This window comes from Somniosus microcephalus, chromosome 2 (assembly GCF_052327205.1).
Source record: "Somniosus microcephalus isolate GS21.2 chromosome 2, FLI_Smic_1.0, whole genome shotgun sequence".
Classification (NCBI taxonomy): Eukaryota; Metazoa; Chordata; class Chondrichthyes; order Squaliformes; family Somniosidae; genus Somniosus; species Somniosus microcephalus.
The window spans coordinates 6,720,268-6,740,693 of NC_140988.1; the positions used below are offsets into that span (position 1 = coordinate 6,720,268).

The 20,426-nt window shown below is 47.8% G+C and overlaps 1 protein-coding gene across 1 annotated transcript in view; it reads left to right on the forward strand.

Annotated features, from left to right (window-relative positions):
* The window catches only part of LOC147122518 (broad substrate specificity ATP-binding cassette transporter ABCG2-like), a 96,401-nt gene that overhangs the window by 16,138 nt on the left and 59,837 nt on the right, over positions 1-20,426 (forward strand). The window contains exon 2 of the mRNA XM_086006128.1: positions 4,802-5,022. Coding sequence (XP_085862254.1) covers positions 4,820-5,022 — 203 coding nt within the window. The 5' untranslated portion in view covers positions 4,802-4,819. The remainder of the gene's footprint in view (positions 1-4,801; positions 5,023-20,426) is intronic.

The window sequence follows — 20,426 nt, forward strand, 5'->3', positions numbered from 1 at the left end:
GAATCACTGAAAAGACTACACGATAACATCAACAAGTTCCATCCCACCATCAAACTCACCATGGACTACTCCTCAGAATCGGTTTAATTCTTGGACACACGAATCTCCATCAAAGGCGGACATCTCAGCACTTCACTGTACCGCAAGCCCACGGACAACCTCAGGATGCTCCACTTCTCCAGCTTCCACCCTAACCACGTTAAAGAAGCCATCCCCTATGGACAAGCCCTGCGAATACACAGGATCTGCTCAGACGAGGAGGAATGCGATGGACACCTACAGACGCTGAAAGACGCCCTCGTAAGAACGGGATATGACGCTCGACTCGTCGATCGACAGTTCCGACGGGCCACAGCAAAAAATCGCATAGACCTCCTCAGAAGACAAACACGGGACACAACCAACAGAGTACCCTTCGTCGTCCAGTACTTCCCCGGAGCGGAGAAACTACGCCATGTTCTTCGCAGCCTTCGACATGTCATCGATGACGACGAACACCTCGCTAAGGCCATCCCCACGCCTCCACTACTCGCCTTCAAACAGCCGCCTAACCTCAAACAGACCATCGTTCGCAGCAAATTACCCAGCTTTCAGGAGAACAGCGACCACGACAGCACACAACCCTGCCACGGCAACCTCTGCAAGACATGCCAGATCATCAACACAGATACCATCATCACACGTGAGGACACCGCCCACCAGGTACATGGTACATACTCGTGTGACTCGGCCAACGTTGTCTACCTCATACGTTGCAGGAAAGGATGCCCCGGAGCATGGTACATCGGCGAGACCATGCAGACACTGCGACAACGGATGAACGGACACCGCGCAACAATCACCAGGCAGGTGTGTTCCCTCCCAGTCGGGGAACACTTCAGCAGTCAAGGACATTCAGCCTCCGATCTTCGGGTAAGCATTCTCCAAGGCGGCCTTCGAGACACATGACAACGCAAAATCGTAGAGCAGAAACTGATAGCCAAGTTCCGCACTCATGAAGACGGCCTCAACCGGGATCTTGGGTTCATGTCACGCTACATGTAACCCCACCTGATGTAGGGTCATCCAGACTCGAGTCGTCGTTGGCTTGTTCTCTCTACACAGATGCGGCCGGACCTGCTGTGATTTCCAGCAAAAAAAAATTTTTTTGACACTTGTTTTTCATACAGACCCCAGCATCTGCAACATTTGACCCCTTGTGACCCCACCTCATTGTTCTTTGATGTAATGTTTTCCTGACTAACCTATTTGGACACCATTCACACCTTTGATTGCTGTGATTATCTCTCTGCCGAGGTGTGATAAATGGCAGTTAGAAAGATTACCTGTAATCATCTGGCATTATTCTCTGACTATATAAGCTGTGTCTTTATGCATCTCTCCACTTCACCTGACGAAGGAGCAGCGCTCCGAAAGCTTGTGATTTCAAATAAAGCTGTTGGACTATAACCTGGTGTTGTGTGACTTCTTACTTTTGAGTTAGAGGTAGGAGTGCTACCGCTGAGCCAGGCTGATATTAGCAGAGCATGTATCTTAAACTTTTTAACAAAAACAACTTAATCATCTCTAAACTTATTGAGAACATACTCCTCTCCTGTTGGAAATCAGTACAATAAGGTTTTGCATCAGAGTCCTAACCTCTCTGAGGCCTAGAGCTTGAGTTTAGTCCATTCCTGAAGCTTGCATTCTATTGGGTCTTCCCTCTGATGTTTTTAGGTTGTCTACACATGGTTACTCAGTCAGTTCCAGCCTTCCACCAGCCTAGACTCGAGTGCTCTGCCTTTGCTCCCAGTCTCTCTGACAAGCTTGATCTCTCAACCCAACCACTCCCTAGGCCCAGTTCTTGCTTTTCCCAGCCCTGTTGGCCTTCCATCTCCACTCCCGGGGGCTTCCTGTGAGCAGCATCACAGGAGAGACGACCTGAAAGGCCGAAGCAGATTCAATAGTAACTTTCAAAAGGTGAATTGGATAAATACTTGAAGGAGAGAAATTTGCAGGGCTACGGGGAAAGAGCGGGAGGGAGTGGGACTAATTGGAGAGCTTCTTCAAAGAGCTGGCACAGGCATGATGGGCCGAATGGCCTCCTGTGATGTAAGATTCTATTAACACACACACCCTTTGACGCCCACCTCAGCAGCCAGTGCTATAATGATGGTCTTGCACCATTCCATAAAATGCAAGCTGACAACATGGAGTCAAAGTTCACTAGTTTCATAAGAAAGATCGTATTTAAGGAGGGCGGCAGGTAAAAGGTGCTTTCATAATGAACTGCCGATTAACTGAATGAAGAGTAAGAGCATTACCTAGCTGGTCCTGGTGAAGAAACCTGGAGGTCGTGAGTTCAAATCCCACCTCGGCAAGTTGTACAATTGAATTCAGTAAATCTGGTCATTTAAGATAATTGGCAAAAAATCCAGGAGGAGGAAAATAAGGAGAATCTTTTTTACGTAGCGAGTTGTTGTGATCTGGAATGCGCTGCCTGAAAGGGTGGTGGAGGCAGATTCAATAGTAACTTTCAAAAGGGAATTGGATAAATACTTGCAGGGCAATACAATAGCGAATTCCACAATCTCACCGCTCTCTGGGTAAAGCAGTTTCTTCTGAATTCCCTATTTGATTTCTTGGTGACTATCTTATATTGATGGCCTCTAGTGTTTTTTTTTAAGAAGTCATAGTCTTGGGAACATTGAGGAGGCCATTCAGCCCCTCCAGCCTGTTCCGTGATTCAGTTAGATCGTGGCTAATCTGTATCTCAACCCCCATTTACTCGCCTTGGTTCCATATCCCTTAATACCCTTACCTAACAAAAATCAATCAGTCTCAGGATACAAGAAGTATGAAGTCCATTTTTGAAATGTGATGCTTTATTCCCAAGTGTGGCCGAGCGCAAAGATTGAGAGTTTATTTCTGGATTAGTATGTCAAACTCATAGAGTCATAGAATTATACAGCACAGAAAGAGGCCCTTCGGCCCATCGTGTCTGCGCCGTCCATCAAGCCCTGTCCAATCTAATCCCATTTTCCAGCATTTGGTCCATAGCCTTGTATGCTATGGCATTTCAAGTGCTCGTCCAAATGCTTCTTGAATGTTGTGAGGGTTCCTGCCTCTACCACCCTTTCAGGCAGTGAGTTCCAGAATCCAACCACCCTCTGGGTGAAAAAGTTCCTCCTCAAATCCCCTCTAAACCTCCTGCCCCTTACCTTGAATCTATGCCACCTTGTTATTGACCCCCCTACTAAGGGGAAAAGTTCCTCTTTATCTACCCTATCTATGCCCCTCATCATTTTGTACACCTCAATCAGGTCCCCCCTCAGCCTTCTTTGCTCCAAGGAAAACAACCCCAGCCTGTTCAGTCTTTCTTCATAGCTGAGGCGCTCCAGCCCAGGTAACATCCTGGTGAATCTCCTCTGCACCCTCTCCAATGCAATCACATCCTTCCTATAGTGAGGCGACCAGAACTGCACACAGTACTCCAGCTGTGGCCTTACCAGCGTTTTGTACAGCTCCATCATAACCTCCCTGCTCTTATACTCTATGCCTCGGCTAATGAAGGCGAGTATCCCATATGCCTTTTTAACCACCTTATCTACCTGTTCCGCTGCCTTCAGGGATCTATGTACATGTACACCAAGGTCCCTCTGATCCTCTGTACTTCGGGGTAGAAATTTGTCTGAGGCAGTATCATATCGCATTGTCCACCCGTTATACACGGCAAACTGAATATCGGGCATGGCGTAGAGCAGGCGGCAGATGCGATACCACCTGTTTAGTGCCAACAGTCGAGAGGAATTTCTACTCCAATATTTGGTTGTTTTAATGTTTCACATACGGTGATACGGAAAATCACATTTTATATTTTTAACTGCAGTCTCCCATTTCTTGAGTCCTGTGCACAGTTCTGGTCTCCATGTTATAAAAAGGATAGAGAGGCACTGGAGAAGGTGTAGAAAAGATTCACAAGGATGACACCAGAACTGAGAGGTTGTACCCATCAGGAAAGACTGAACCGGCTGGGGCTATTTTCTCTAGAAAAGAGAAGGCTGAGGGGCGACTTGATTGAGGTCTTTAAAATTAGGAAAGGGGTTTGATAGGGTAGACATAGAGAAGATGTTTCCACTTGTGGGGGAGACCAACACCAGCGGCCATGAATAGAAGATAGTCACTAATAAATCCAACATGGAATTCAAAAAAAAAAGAAAGACTTGCATTTCTCCAGCGCCTTTCACGACTACCGGACATCCCAAAGCACTTTACAGCCAATTAAGTACTTTTTGAGGTGTAGTTACTGTTGTAATATAGGAATTCAGGAGAAACTTCTTTCCCCAGAGAGTGGTGAGAATGTGGAACTCGCTACCACAGGGAGTGGTTGAGGCGAATAGTGTAGATACATTTAAGGGGAAGCTGGATAAACACATGAGGGAGAAAGGAATAGAAGGATATGTTGATTGGGTGAGATGAGGAGGGGTGGGGAGGAGGCTGGTGTGGAGCATAAACACCGGCACGGACCTGTTGGGCCGAATGGCCTGTTTCTGTGTTGGTCATTCTGTGTAATTGTATGGTCTTTGAGCTTGTATTGACACACGTGGCAAAACTATCCCCTGAATTTCAATAATTTTTTTCTAGTAATTTTTCTTCTTGGGGTGGGAAAAAGTGAGGTCAATGTTGACCTCATTGGCTTTAGTGTACTGGTTGTCATTTAATGAAATTTACAAGTGCTATCGATCATGGGGAGGGGAGGGGGGTTGAGGATACATTTACAGGACTGTAAGTCTGAAAAACGCTTTTTATATATTTTACACAGCAGCGGTAACCCGCCAACATGGCAAATAGCAGCTCTGTCAACGCTTTGGAGCTGAATGATGCGCCTCCTACCTTGGAACAGAGTCCCCCAAAGTTGGATAAACATGAAATATCTAAAGGATCGACAGTCACCTTCCACAACGTTTGCTACAAAGTGAAAGTCAAGAGTGGATTTCTGTGCTGTCGCAAAACCAACGTGAAGGAAATCCTCAGTAATATCAAGTATGTATTTTTATTCTTCGAGTTGAATAGGGGGTTGACGTGTAACTATAACATGCACAGGAATGGGATTTGTCTTGAACTGCGTAGATTACAAAAAAAGGGACCACCGTGTCACTGCATTAAAATGTGGCGAGGCGCTAACTAAAGATGTGACTGGGAGCGTGGGCCCCAATATTAATGGGGGGAGGGGGGGAAGGAAGCTGAGGGCAGGGGGTCTTGCGGGGGAGCGCAGTGGCCTGTCGGAAACCCAGCACAGCCAGGGGACCCGAGGGCCCTACTGATCTTCACGGCGGGGCCTCATTTAAAATAACATGCCGTAGTCCCCCGCCCGACAGCCAGGCCGGATTGACAGCCTGGCAGTCTGGGCGGGAGCAGAAACAAGCGACAGGAGGCCGCAGTCGGGATCCATGGGGACGTTCGTTGGCAGGGGTTGGGGGAGCTCTCGGCCTCCACCTACACTGTTCTGAAACCAGCCTCCAAGAAGTGACTCTTTCCAATGTGTTGCTTTTAGCTTTGAATACGAACATCCTAAAGCAGAAAATGAACTGGCTGTTTGGCTGAGATCTAAAACACAAGCCAAGCCAAACCAATAACACTGGAGATAGCCACTAGAAAGTTAGCGTGATGATCAATAGTTTATTATCTCAACCTTTGACAGTAAATTCTTTGACTGCCCTGAAAAAACAATCCCCTGTGAGGATGCAATGCCAATGCAGGATATTTCGTTAATCGTTAACCTGGTTTATCATAGTGAAATGAAAGGTAAAGATAACTACCCCTCCAGTCACGTAAATGGTTGTGCACGCGATTTACTCAGTAACCTTATTCACTTTTTTCTCGCACATGTGGTGTTTTCTGGCTCTTAGACTCCCACAGCCACTTTCTCTACTGCAACATAACCTATGAAACCCCAATAGTTTTGGATGTTTCCAGCCAAGTAACCTAACTTAACATTGGGCTTGGATTATATATATTTCATTTTATACCAACTTTAGAGTATGTGTAATTGCCAGTGTCAAACGTTAGTTGCCGAGTGTTTACTGACCAAGATCGGTGCTTCCTGCGCAACCTTTGGCCTTTCTTCCAGGGTCACCTCAACAACCTGCAATTTGTTTCTGTATGTTTACGATCACGTGGCTCCTGGTCTGTCCTGGGATGGCAGGAATGACGTATGAGGAGAGATTGGGTTGATTGGGCTTATATTCGCTGGAGTTTAGAAGAATGAGAGGGGATCTCATTGAAACTTATAAAATTCTAACAGGATTAGACAGACTAGATGCAGGAAGGATGTTCCCGATGGCGGGAGAGTCCAGAACCAGGGGTCACAGTCTAAGGATAAGGGGTAAGCCATTTAGGAAAGAGATGAGGAGGAATTTCTTCACCCAGAGAGTGGTGAACCTGTGGAATTCTCTACCACAGAAGGCAGTAGAGGCCAATTCATTAAATATATTCAAGAAGGAGTTGGATATATTTCATAAGGCTAAAGGGATATGGGGAGAAAGCAGGGACAGGGTACTGAGGTTGGATGATCAGCCATGATCTCATTAAATGGCGGAGCAGGCTCAAGGGGCCAAATGACCTACTCCTGCTCCTATCTTCTATGTTTCTGTCAATGCCTCGATTATAAAATTCTCATCCTTGTTTTCAAACTACTCCATGGCCTTAGCCCTCCCTATCTCGGCAATCTCCTCCAGTCCCACAACCCTCTGAGATCTCTGTGTCAATGTTCCCTGTAGCCGGCTTTTCAATTAAAAAACTGCGCATGCGGGGTATTTTGAATGCGCAGCCCGAAAAAAATTACAGGGAATATTGCTCTGCACTCCTCCAATTCTGGCCTCTTGTGCATCCCCGATTTCCATCACTCCACCATTGGCGGCCGTACCTTCAGCTGCCTGGGCCCTAAGCTCTGGAATTCCCTCCCTAAACCTCTCCACCTCTCTCTCTCCTCCTTTAAGATGCTCCTTAAAACCTATCTCTTTGACCAAGCTTTTGGTCATCTCCCCTACTATCGCCTTACATGGCTCGGTATCAAATTTTGTTTGATAATTGCTCCTGTGAAGCGCCTTAGAAAGAAAGACTAGCATTTCTACAGCGCCTTTCATGACCACCGGACATCTCAAAGCGCTTTACAGCCAATGAAGTACTTTTGAGATGTAGTCACTGTTGTAATGTGGGAAACGCGGCAGCCAAATTGCGCACAGCAAGCTCCCAAACAGCAATGTGATAATGACCAGATCATCTGTTTTTGTGATGTTGATTGAGGAATAAATATTGCCCAGGACACCGGGGAGAACTCCCCTGCTCTTCTTCAAAATAGTGCCGTGGGATCTTTTCCGTCCACCTGAGAGAGCAGACGGGGCCTCGGTTTAACGTCTCATCCGAAAGACAGCACCTCCGACAGTGCAGCACTGCCTTGGAATGTTTTACTACGTTAAAGGTGCTATATAAATGCAAGTAGTTGTTGTTGTGATTGGTTAATTGTGCTGGCCTGTTGCTGGGTGACTAAATGAAAGTAAATCTTCATGCTGTCAGGACTATTCTAAGAATGAACTCTTCTGCCCTTTTGACGGTGCAAACAAGCTAATAGGAAGTGAGTGAACTCTGACCCCTAGTGAAGGGGATCACGTGAAGCTTGGTTGGAAAATGTGAAATTATTGTGAAGTTACTGTGACAAGAAGTAGATGATAAATAGTATAACAAAAATTGACCACCTTCTGAATGCTATCCTGTATTCTGATCCCAATACGACTCTTATCTCCTTGCATTATAGAAATAAGGTAATGGTTCAAACTAGATTTGTTGGCCTGCATGAGGTTACATAGATTTACATTGAATGTGCAAGAAAGAGACCATTCAGTCCAACAGGTTCGTGCTGGTGTTTATGCTCCACTCGAGCCTCCTCCCACCCCTCTTCATCTCACCCAATCAACATATCCTTCTATTCCTTTCTCCCTCGTGTGTTTATCCAGCTTCCCCTTAAATCCATCGATACTATTCGCCTCAACCACTCCCTGTGGCAGCGAGTTCCACATTCTCCCCACTCTCTGAGTAAAGAGGTTTCTCCTGGATTCACTATTGGATTTATTAGTGACTCTCTTATATTTGTGGCCCCTCGTTCTGGTCTCTGACACAAGTTGAAACATTTTCTCTATGTCTACCCTATCGAATTCCTTCATAATTTTAAAGACCTCTATTAGGTCACCCCTCAGCCTTCTCTTTTCTAGAGATGAACATTTCACGAGAGAAACAGCAAAAGAATTCTCCTTTCTAGGCCATTGCAGCCTCTCTCTCAGGATGTATCGCTCCAGCCCCCCATCCCCCGCCAAATTCTCTACAAGAGCAAAAGGACAACTATTTTTTGGCTTGGGGGTCCGGCTCACCCTTCTTTCCTAGGATTGGTTGACATTCTTGGGACCATATGAGTACATTGGGCCGGATATTCCAATCCCTACGGATGGGTACGCGCTGTGTACTCGCCCATAGGGACATTGGAAATGGCGGTTTCAGGCATGCACTGCGCATGCGCTGGAAACCGGCACTTCCGATCTGTCAAGAAAGCTCTTGACAGATCCTCTGCCTGCCCGGGAGAAGGGCCTCGGCGGGCGGAGAGTTCCGCTTTTTGGAGACCCTCCGCCCGCAGAAAACACTTACAATTCTTGCGCCTGGTAAAAGCAGACGTAAGGCCTGCTTTTACCAGGATAAGAGTTGAAAAAAGTTTTTTTTTAAATTTCCACTGATTTATCATTTAAAAATACTTTAAAGAAAGGTAAGTTTATTTTTAGCCCCGTTTAAAAACTTTAATTATTATTTTCAAAAATTTAAATTTTTGTTTAAAATAGTTAATTTATGTAATTTCAAGTCATTTTAAAAATATGATTTAAAAAAAAATTTATTTGAAGTTTTACTATGTTTTTGGGGGTGATCTCCATTCATATATTTGACAGGTCTTCCTGTCAAATGTATGAAGGGAGATTCCCTTCTCTGATTGGCTCCCCATGGCCCATGTGATCCCAGGGGCGCTGCGAACTACCTGCGCCTCTGGGATACCTGGGCCCTGCGCACCAGCAGTTTGGGGAGGCCCAGCACCGGAACTCTGCGCCTCCCGGGAGCCCTCAGGGAAGGGCGCAGATTTTTCCAGATTGCAGCCCTCGATCGGAATATCTGGGCCATCATTGTCTCTTTTAAAAAATATTTCCACCCTAACTTTGTCAGGCTTATGGTGGGTTTTTAACCAATCCTTCTCCACGACCAGCAGGCAAAAGATAACATTTTGCCGTTTGTTTATAAACTTTGAAACCAATGAATGGGATCTTTGCCCCATGTTGGCTCCTAAAAGATACCCGTACGTCCCAAACATAAAAACAAACCCTGTATTTAGTTGTGCTGGATGGTGTATTTGCCAATTGACAGAGCAATAATGGTGTGTATTGTTTTTCATCACGCCACGGGTCACTTTGAACTGTAAAATTATGCAATTTTGGCATTACATTATCTGATAAGTTAACAGGATGATTGATCACTGAGTGCAAGGTGACAATTGCTTTTAATCAGTTACTTGCTGTGGGGAAATGCAACCATTCCTTAGTCTTGTGTTTGAGATAATGAGTGATAAAGGAAATATTAAGTAAGACATTTAAAACAGATAAGTATATTTCTATATAGATTCATATAAGTTCTGACAAAGGATCAGCGACCTGCAGCGTTGACTCAGTTTCTCTCTTGACAGATGCTGCCTGACCTGCTGAGTATTTCCAGCATTCTCTGTTTTTATTACATATATTTCTACCTTGCTGCACTGAAGACGAGGCTTTACCTCGCATTACAACTCACATTTATACCGCGCCTTCAATGTGATAAAATCTCCCAAGGCCCTTCACTGGAGCGATTATCAAACAAAATTTGACACTGAGCCACATAAGATATTAGGCCAGGTGACCAAACGCTTGGTTAAAGAGGTCGGTTTTAAGGAGTGTCTTAAAGGAGGAGAGAGAGGCGGAGAGGTTTAGGGAGGAATTTCCAGAGCTTAGGGCCCAGGCAGCTGAAGGCACGGCCGCCAATGGTGGGGCGATGGAAATCGGAGATGTGCCAGAATTGGAGGAGCGCAGAGATCTCGGGGGGGTTGTGGGGCTGGAGGAGGTTACAGAGATAGGGAGGGGGCAAGGCCATGGAGGGATTTGAAAACAAGGATGAGAATTTTAAAATCAAGGCATTGCAGGACTGGGAGCCAATGTAGGTCGACGAGCACGGGGGTGATGGGTGAACGGGGCTTAGTGCGAGTTAGGACATGGGTCAGTGAGCACGGGGGTGATGGGTGAACGGGACTGGGTACGAGTTAGGACACGGGGCAGTGAGCACAGCGGGTGATGGGTGAATGGGACTGGGTGTGAGTTAGGACACGGGGCAGTGAGCACAGGGGGTGATGGGTGAACGGGACTGGGTGTGAGTTAGGACACGGGGCAGTGAGCACAGGGGGTGATGGGTGAACGGGACTGGGTGTGAGTTAGGACACGGGGCAGTGAGCACAGGGGGTGATGGGTGAACGGGACTGGGTGTGAGTTAGGACACGGGGCAGTGAGCACAGGGGGTGATGGGTGAACGGGACTGGGTGTGAGTTAGGACACGGGGCAGTGAGCACAGGGGGTGATGGGTGAACGGGACTGGGTGTGAGTTAGGACACGGGGCAGTGAGCACGGGGTGATGGGTGAACGGGACTGGGTGCGAGTTAGGACACTGGGCAGCAGAGTTTTGGAGGAGCTGAAGTTTACGAAGAGTGCAAGGCAGGAGGCCGGCCAAAAGAGCATTGGAATTAATGTGGAGATTTTCCTTTTTTATTCGTTTATGGGATGTGGGCATCGCTGGCAAGGCCAGCATTTATTGCCCATCGCTAATTGCCCTCGAGAAGGTGGTGGTGAGCTGCCTTCTTGAACCGCTGCAGTCCGTGTGGTGAAGGTACTCCCACAGTGCTGTTAGGGAGGGAGTTCCAGGATTTTGACCCAGCGACAATGAAGGATCGGGCAGTATACTTCCAAGTGAGGATGGTGTGTAATTTGGAGGGTAACTTGGAGGTGGCGGTGTTCCCATGCACCTGCTGCCCTTGTCCTTCTAGGTGGTAGAGGTCGCGGGTTTGGGAGGTGCTGCCAAAGAAGCCTTGGCGAGTTGCTGCAGTGCATCTTGTAGATGGTACACACTGCAGCCACGGTGCGCCGGTGGTGGAGGGAGTGAATGTTTAAGGTGGTAGATGGGGTGTCAGTCAAGCGGGCTGCTTTGTCCTGGATGGTGTCGAGCTTCTTGAGTGTTGTTGGAGCTGCACTCATCCTGGCAAGTGGAGAGTATTCCATCACACTCCTGACTTGTGCTTTGTAGATGGTGGAAAGGCTTTGGGGAGTCAGGTGAAGAGACACTCGCCGCAGAATTCCCAGCCTCTGACCTGCTCTTGTTGCCACAGTATATACGTGGCTGGTCCAGTTAAGTTTCTGGTCAATGGTGACCCCAGGATGTTGATGGTGGAGGATTTGGCGATGGTAATACTGTTGAATGTCATGGGGCGGTGGTTAGACTCTTGCTTGTTGGAGATAGTCATTGCCTGGCACTTGTGTGGTGCGAATCTTACCTGCCACTTATCAGCCCAAGCCTGAACGTTGTCCAGGTCTTGTTGCATGCGGGCATGGACTGCTTCATTATCTGAGGAGTTGTGAATGGCGCTGAACACTGCAGTCATCAGCAAAAATCCCCATTTCTGACATGTTGGCGGAAAGGTGGAGCAGCTGAAGATGGTTGGGCCTAGGACACTGCCCTGAGGAACTCCTGCAGCGATGTCTTGGGGCTGTGATGATTGACCTTCAACCACCACAACCATCTTCCTTTGTGCTAGGTATGACTCCAGCCAGTGGAGCATTCCCCCACCCCCCCACCCCCCGATTCTCATTGACTTCATAGAGTCATAGAGTTATACAGCACAGAAAGAGGCCCTTCGGCCCATTGCGTCCGCGCCAGCCATCAAGCCCTGTCTAATCTAATCCCATTTTCCAGCATTTGGTCCGTAGCCTTGTATACTATGGCATTTCAAGTGCTCATCCAAATGCTTCTTGAATGTTGTGAGGGTTCCTGCCTCTACCACCCTTTCAGGCAGTGAGTTCCAGAATCCAACCACCCTCTGGGTGAAAAAGTTCTTCCTCAAATCCCCTCTAAACCTCCTGCCCCTTACCTTGAATCTATGCCCCCTTGTTATTGACCCCTCTACTAAGGGAAAAAGTTCCTTTCTATCTACCCTATCTATGCCCCTCATAATTTTGTACACCTCAATCAGGTCCCCCCTCAGCCTTCTCTGCTCCCAGGAAAACAACCCCAGCCTGTCCAGTCTCTCTTCATAGCTGAAGCGCTCCAGCCCAGGTAACATCCTGGTGAATCTCCTCTGCACCCTCTCCAAAGCAATCACATCCTTCCTATAGTGTGGCGACCAGAACTGCACACAGTATTCCAGCTGTGGCCTAACCAGCGTTTTGTACATCTCCATCATAACCTCCCTGCTCTTGCCTTCATTAGCCGAGGCATAGAATATAAGTATCCCATATGCCTTTTTAACCACCTTATCCACCTGTTCTGCTGCCTTCAGGGATCTATGTACATGCACACCAAGGTCCCTCTGATCCTCTGTCTTTCCTAGGGTCTTACCATTCATTGTGTATTCCCTTGCCTTGTTAGTCCCTCCAAAATGCATCACCTCACACTTTTCAGGGTTAAATTCCATTAGCCACTGTTCCGCCCATCTGACCAACCCATCTATATCGTCCTGCAGACTGAGGCTACCCTCCTCGCTATTTACCACCCCACCAATTTTCGTGTCATCTGCGAACTTACTAATCATACCTTTTACATTCACATCCAAATCATTAATGTAGACCACAAACAGCAAGGGACCCAACACCGATCCCTGCGGTACCCCACTGGACACAGGCTTCCAGTCACAAAAACAACCTTCGACCATCACCCTCTGCCTTCTGCCACTAAGCCAGTTTTGGATCCAATGTGCCAAGGCACCCTGGATCTCATGGGCTCTTACCTTCTTGACCAGTCTCCTGTGTGGGACTTTATCGAAAGCCTTACTGAAATCCATGTATACCACATCCACTGCACTACCCTCATCCACACACTTAGTCACCCCTTCGAAAAATTCAATCAAATTGGTCAGACATGATCTTCCCTTGACAAAGCCATGCTGACTATCCTTGATTAATCCTTGCCTCTCCAAATGGAGACTAATTCTGTCCCTCAGAATTTTTTCCAATAATTTCCCTACCACTGATGTTAGGCTCACTGGCCTGTAATTCCCAGGTTTATCCCTACTACCCTTCTTGAATAATGGTACTATGTTAGCAGTCCTCTGGCACCTCCCCTGTGGCCAGAGAGGTTTTGAAAATTTGTGTCAGAGCCCCTGCAATCTCCTCCTTTGCCTCACACAGCAGCCTGGGATACATCTCGTCCGGGCCTGGGGATTTATCCACTTTTAAGCCTGCTAAAACCGCTAGTACCTCCTCCCTCTCGATGCTAATATGTTCAAGTATATCGCAGTCCCCCTGCCCGATTTCTATGTCTACATCGTCCTTCTCCATAGTGAACACAGATGCAAAAAATTCATTTAAAACCCCACCTACATCTTCTGGCTCCACACACAGATTGCCACTTTGGCCCCTAATGGGCCCTACTCTTTCCCTAGTTATCCTCTTGCCCTTAATATACTTGTAAAACACCTTAGGATTTTCCTTTATTTTGCTCGCCAGTGTTATTTCATGGCCCCTCCTGGCTCTCCTAATTTCTTTTTTAAGTATCCCCCTGCACTTTTTATACTCCTCTAGGGCTTCCTTTGTCTTTAGTCCTTTGTATCTGCCAAAAGCCCCCCTTTTTTTCCTAATCCATTTTCGTATATCCCATGACAATTTTACTAGGGCTCCTTGATGCCACACTCTGTCAAATGCTGCCTTGATGTCAAGGGGAGTTACTCTTGCCTCACCTCTGGAATTCAGCTCCTTTGTCCATGTTTGGACCAAGGATGTAATGAGGTCGGGAGCCGGGTGGTCTTGGCAGAACCGAAACTGGTCATCAGTGAGCAGGTTATTGGTGAGTAAGTGCCGTTTGATAGCACTGTCGATGACACCTTCCATCACTTTGCTGATGATTGAGAGTAGACTGATGGGGCGGTAATTGGCCGGGTTAGATTTGTCTTGCTTTTTGTGGACAGGACATACCTGGGCAGTTTTCCACATTGTCGGATAGATGCCAGTGTTGTAGTTGTACTGGAACAGCTTGGCTAGAGGCGCGGCTAGTTCTAGAGCACAAGTCTTCAGCACGATAGCCAGGATGTTGTCAGGGCCCATAGCCTTTGCTGTATCCAGTGCACTCAGCCGTTTCTTGATATCATGTGGAGTGAATCGAATTGGCTGAAGACTGGCTTCTGTGATGGTGGGGACCTCAGGAGGAGGCTGATATGGATCATCCACTCAGCACTTCTGGCTGAAGATGGTTGCAAACGCTTCAGCCTTGTCTTTTGCACTCGCGTGCTGGGCTCCACCGTCATTGAGGATGGGGATATTCATGGAGCCTCCTCCTCCCGTTAGTTGTTTAATGATCCACCACCATTCATGACTGGATGTGGCAGGACTGCAGAGCTTTGATCTGATCCGTTGATTGTGGGATCGCTTAGCCCTGTCTATAGCATGCTGCTTCCGCTTTTTAGCATGCATGTAGTCCTGTGTTGCAGTTTCCCCAGGTTGGTGCCTCATTTTTAGGTTCACCTGGTGCTGCTCCTGGCATGCTCTTCTGCACTCCTCATTGAACCAGGGTTGGTCCCCTGGTTTGATGGTAATGGTAGAGTGAGGGATATGCTGGGCCATGAGGTTACAGATTGTGGTGGAATACAATTGTGCTGCTGCTAATGACCCACAGTGCCTCATGGATGCCCAGTTTTGAGCTGCTAGATCTGTTCTGAATCTATCCCATGTAGCACGGCGGTAGTGCCACACAACACGATGGAGGGTGTCCTCAGTGTGAAGACGGGACTTCGTCTCCACAAGGACTGTGCGGTGGTCACATGCTGCCAATACTGTCATGGACAGATGCATCTGCGACAGGTAGATTGGTGAGGACGAGGTCAAGTAGGTTTTTCCCTCGTGTTGGTTCTCTCACCACCTGTCGCAGGCCCAGACTGGCAGCTATGTCCTTCAGGACTCGGTCAGCTCGGTCAGTAGTGGTGCTACCGAGCCACTCTTGGTGACGGACATTGAAGCCTCCCACCCAGAGTACATTCTGTGCCCTTGCTACTCTCGGTGCTTCTTCCAAGTGGTGTTCATCAGCTGAGGGAGGGCGGTAGGTGGTAATCAGCAGGAGGTTTCCTTGCCCATGCTTGACCTGAAGCCATGAGACTTCATGGGGTCCGGAGTCAATGTTGAAGACTCCCAGGGCCACTCCTTCCTGACTGTATACCACTGTGCCGCAACCCCTGGTGGATCTGTCCTGCCGGTGGGACAGGACATACTCAGGGATGATGATGGAGGAGTTTGGGACATGGGCTGAAAGGTATGATTCTGTGAGTATGACTATGTCAGGCTGTTGCTTGACGAGTCTGTGGGACAGCTCTCCCAATTTTGGCACAAGTCTCCAGATGTTGGTGAGGAGGACTTTGCAGGGCCGATTGGGCTGGGTGTGCCGATGCCGGGTGGTCGATCCGGTTTCATTCTTTTTATTGTATTTCGTAGCGGTTTGTTACAACTGAGTGACTTGCTAGACCATTTCAGAGGGCAGTTAAGAGTCAACCACATTGCTGTGGTCTGGAGTCACATCTAGGCCAGACCAGGTAAGGACGGCAGATTTCCTTCCCTAAAGGACATTAGTGAACCAGGTGGGTTTTTACAACAATCCGGTAGTTTCATGGTCACCATTACTAACGCTAGCTTTTTATTCCAGATTTATTTAATTAACTGAATTTAAGTTCCCCAGCTGCCGTGGTGGGATTTGAACTCACGTCTCTGGATCATTAGTCCAGGCCTCTGGAATACTAGCCCAGTGACATTACCATACGCTACCGTTTGCCAGATGGAGGGCTGCTTTATTCAGCTTCATCACTGCACCAGTTTACAAACCAAAAAATCCAGAGTGGCTGGCAATTATCATCAACTAAAATAATATACTGATGCCGCCAATAACTCTTCTTACAACTGGTATGGACACCCAATTCTCAGGACCTGAAAACCGTGAAATTCGTTCACTTAGTCATAGCTTCGCAAATTTAGCTTGTCCCCGCTAAACTTTAGGCCGAGGCTCTTCACCTTGGTTCCTTGCTGCAGTTGTACAGGGTCTTGGTGAGACCACACCTTGAGTATTGTGTGCAGTTTTGGTCGCCTTATCTGAGGAAGGATGTTCTTGCCATGGAGAGAGTTCAGCAAAGATTCACCAGACTGATACCTGGGATGGCAGGAATGACGTATGAGGAGAGATTGGGTCAATTAGGCTTATATTTGCTAGAGTTTAGAAGAATGAGAGGGGATCTCATTGAAACTTATAAAATTCTAACAGGACTAGGCAGACTAGATGCCGGATGGATGTTCCCGATGGTGAGGGAGTCCAGAACCAAGGGTCACAGTCTAAGGATAAGGGGTAAGCCATTTAGGGCAGAGATGAGGAGGAATTTCTTCACCCAGAGAGTGGTGAACCTATGGAATTCTCTATCACACAAGGCAGTTGAGGCCAACTAATTAAATATATTCAAGAAGGAGTTAGATATATTTCTTAAGGCTAAAGGGATCAAGGGATATGGGGAGAAAGCAGGGACAGGGTACTGAGTTTGGATGATCAGCCATGATCTCATTGAATGGCGGAGCAGTCTCGAGGGGCCGAATGGCCTACTCCTGCTCCTATCTTCTATGTTTCCTCTGCCAGTTTCCTGTTGTTGGCTGTGTGTCTGGCATGCAGGGGAAGTCCATTACCAAAGCCCAAGGGTGTGCTGCATGCTGCGTAACTTTGTGCCCACGAGTGAGCAGCCCTTGCCACCGCCTGGGAATCAGGAGGAAGAGGAGCAGGAGGATCATTGGCCACCAGCGGCCTCTAGCTGCCAGAGCTCTTGCGAGCAACTTGTTCAAGAGCGCTTCACGTCAAACATCCCCAACACACCGCAATCCTTATCACCACCATTCGATTGCCTTCCTTCAGTTCAGCCTTATGGGTATTGCCCTCAATTCTCTCCAAATGTTAATGCTGACGCCAAATCAAGAGCTGGAAAAAAAAATTATCCAGCAACTTAATTCCATCTGTGTATAATATTTGACAGGAATAGTTAGGAATCACTCTCGTGGAACTCCTTAGTGCCTGCCTTCTGTAATAAAAACAGAAAATGCTGGAAATACTCAGCAGGTCAGGCAGCATCTGTGGAGGGGGAAACAGAGTTAACGTTTCAGGTCGATGACCCTTCGCCAGAACTGGAAAAAGCTGGAGATGGAACACGTTTTTAAGCAGAGGTAGGGAAAGGGGGAGGAAAGAACAAAAGGGAAGGTCTGTGATAGGATGGAAGGCAGGAGAGATTAAGAGACATTGGCCCAGAAATTAGGCTCGGGGGCTTGCCGTGCTTGCAAGCCCCCGATGAGCACATACCCGGCGCACCTGCCGTTCAGCTCCCGGGACGCTTGCAATTCCTGTTTTCAGTTGATTACTCCCGGCAGCGTCTGACGTCACGCCGCCCAGGAGTGCAGCCGGCGCGAAGCCTCGAGCGCGGAGTCTAAGTTAGACACGCCCCTTGAGGTCTCCTTAACATAGGCCACGCCCCCAATTTTTAACACGAGCTGCAAAGCAATTCTACATGCAGAGCAGTATTTTAAATACATTTTTTGTATTTTTATTAATCTTTAGGTAACTTTTATAAAGTTTTAAATACTTTTACATTATTTTGAAGAATGTAAAGTAGTTTTAAACAGAATTAAAGCGTAGTTATTTTGATGAGCCGGCTGGGATCACGTGGGCACTGGGCAACCAATGGGAGGTTGCAAAAGTTCATTCATGAGTTTGATAGTAAGAACTGTCAAACTCATGAAAACTCAGGGCGCCCAAAACAGCACTTAAACTACAAATAAAAGTTTTTTAAAAATCCCACTAAATAAATTAACTATGAATAACTGTAAAAAAAAAACAATTTTAAACAATTCATCAAATTTTTAAAAAAAATTTTTTTTTTAACAAATCGGGTCTAAAAATACACTTACCTTACTGTAAATTCTTTAAAAATAATAAACCTGTGGAAAAAAAATTCTAAATTGTATTAATAGACCACTTACCTGTAAAACTAATTATTTACGTCTGGTATTTTCAAGCATAAAAACCGGAGGCCTTTACGCACGGGTAACTCTTTACAAAAAAAGGAAATTCAGCGCGCACGCACTGCCTGATACATCGTACACGTTCCGCCTCTTAACCCCTTGGTTCAGAGGACAGGAAATGCCGATTTTCAGCACATGCGCTGTGCATCCTGAAAACCGGCACTTCCATCGGGCCCACACGTGAGTACACCGTCCGTACTCACGCGTTGGGACCGGAATTACTGGCCCATGAAGAGATGGTGCAAGGCAAAAGGAGATGGTAATGGGACAAGTTAAGAAAGAAAAGATGGCTCTAGATGAAGTGTGAATCGTACTGGCAGAATGAAAGACAGCTGCCATGTGGGAGAGAAAAATAAATAAATAAATAAATAAAATAAATGGGGGGAAAAAAGGATAGGGGCCGAGGTTATGGTCTGAAATTGTTGAACTCGATGTTGAGTCCGGAAGGCTCTAAAGTGCCTAATCGAAAGATGAGGTGCTGTTCCTCGAGCTTACATTGAGCTTCAGTGGAACAGTGCAAGAGGCCGAGGACGGTGAGGTCAGAGTGGGAGTGGGGCGGTGAATTAAAGTGACAGGCCACCGGGAGCTCGGGGTCCCCCTTACAGACTGAACAGAGATGTTCCGCAAAGCGGGCACCCAATCTGCGTTTGGTCTCCCCAATGTAGAGGAGACCGCATCGTGAGCAGTGAATACAGTATACTAGATTGCAAGAAGTACAAGTAAATCGCTGTTTCACCTGGAAGGAGTGTTTGGGGCCCTGGACAGTGGGAAGGGGGGAGGTATAAGGGCAGGTGTTGCATCTCCTGCGCTTGCACGGGAAGGTGCCGGGCGAAGGGGAAAGGGTGCTGGGGGTGATAGAGGAGTGGGCCAGGGTGTTGCGGAGGGAGAGGTCCCTTCAGAATGCTGAAAGGGAAGGTGAGGGGAAGATGTGTTTGGTGGTGGGATCATGCTGGAGGTGGCAGAAATGGTGGAGGATGATCCGTTGAATGTGGAGGCTGGTGCGGTGAAAGGTGAGGAAAAAGGGAACATTATCAAGGTTCAGGGAGGGAGGGGCAGGGGTGAGAGGAGAAGTGCGGGAAATAGAACGGACACGGTCAAGGGCTGTGTCAACCACAGTAGAGGGGAATCCTCGGTTGAGGAAAAAGGAAGACATGTCGGAAGCACTAGTATGGAAGGTGGCATTGTCAGAGCAGATGTGGCAGAGACGGAGAAACTGGGAGAATGGAATAGAGTCCTTACAGGAGGCGGGGTGGGAGGAAGTGTAGTCCAGGTAGCTGTGGGAGTCAGTGGGCTTGTAGTGAATGTTTGTCAATAGCCTATCCCCAGAGATGGAAACAGAGAAGTCGAGGAAGGGAAGGGAAGTGTCGGAGATGGACCATGTGAAGCTGAGGGAAGGGTGGAAATTGGAAGCAAAGTGAATGAAATTGTCTAGTTCAGGGCGAGAGCAGGAAACGGCACCGATACAGTCATCAATGTACCTGAAAAAGAGGTGAGGGAGGGGACCTGAGTAGGACTGGAACCAAGAATGTTCCACATAGCCCACGAAAAGGCAGGCAGGGCTGGGACCCATGCGGGTTCCCATAGCAACACCTTTAATTTGGAGGAAGTGAGTGGAGTCAAAGGAGAACTTGTTCAATGTGAGAACAAGTTCAGCCAGGCGGAGGAGGGTGGTGGTGGATGGGGACTGGTTGGGCCTCTGTTCAAGGAAGAAGCCTGCCTTCTGTGCTTGTTTACCTACCCTAGTGCTCCTCCAGTTTCCCCAGTGGCTATGCTTGGGGGGCCACTGAGCTTCCACTGAGGATACTTCAAATGGCTGTGGTTTGCGACCTCGAGCAGCTCTGTGCCCTGAGGGCCCGGCGGCTGACTGCAGCCTCTCAGCCTGGACCTGGGGCAGTCTGGCCCAGCTGGCTGTGTGGTACTGGCAGAGTAGGCGGCAGGGGGGAGCCAGCGTCCTGTCATCCTGAGAGAAGGCAATGGTGCCTCCCCTGGAGCCAACGTCGGTCTCCTGAGACTGCGTCTCAGCACTCCAAGGGGTCTGCGCAAGAACAG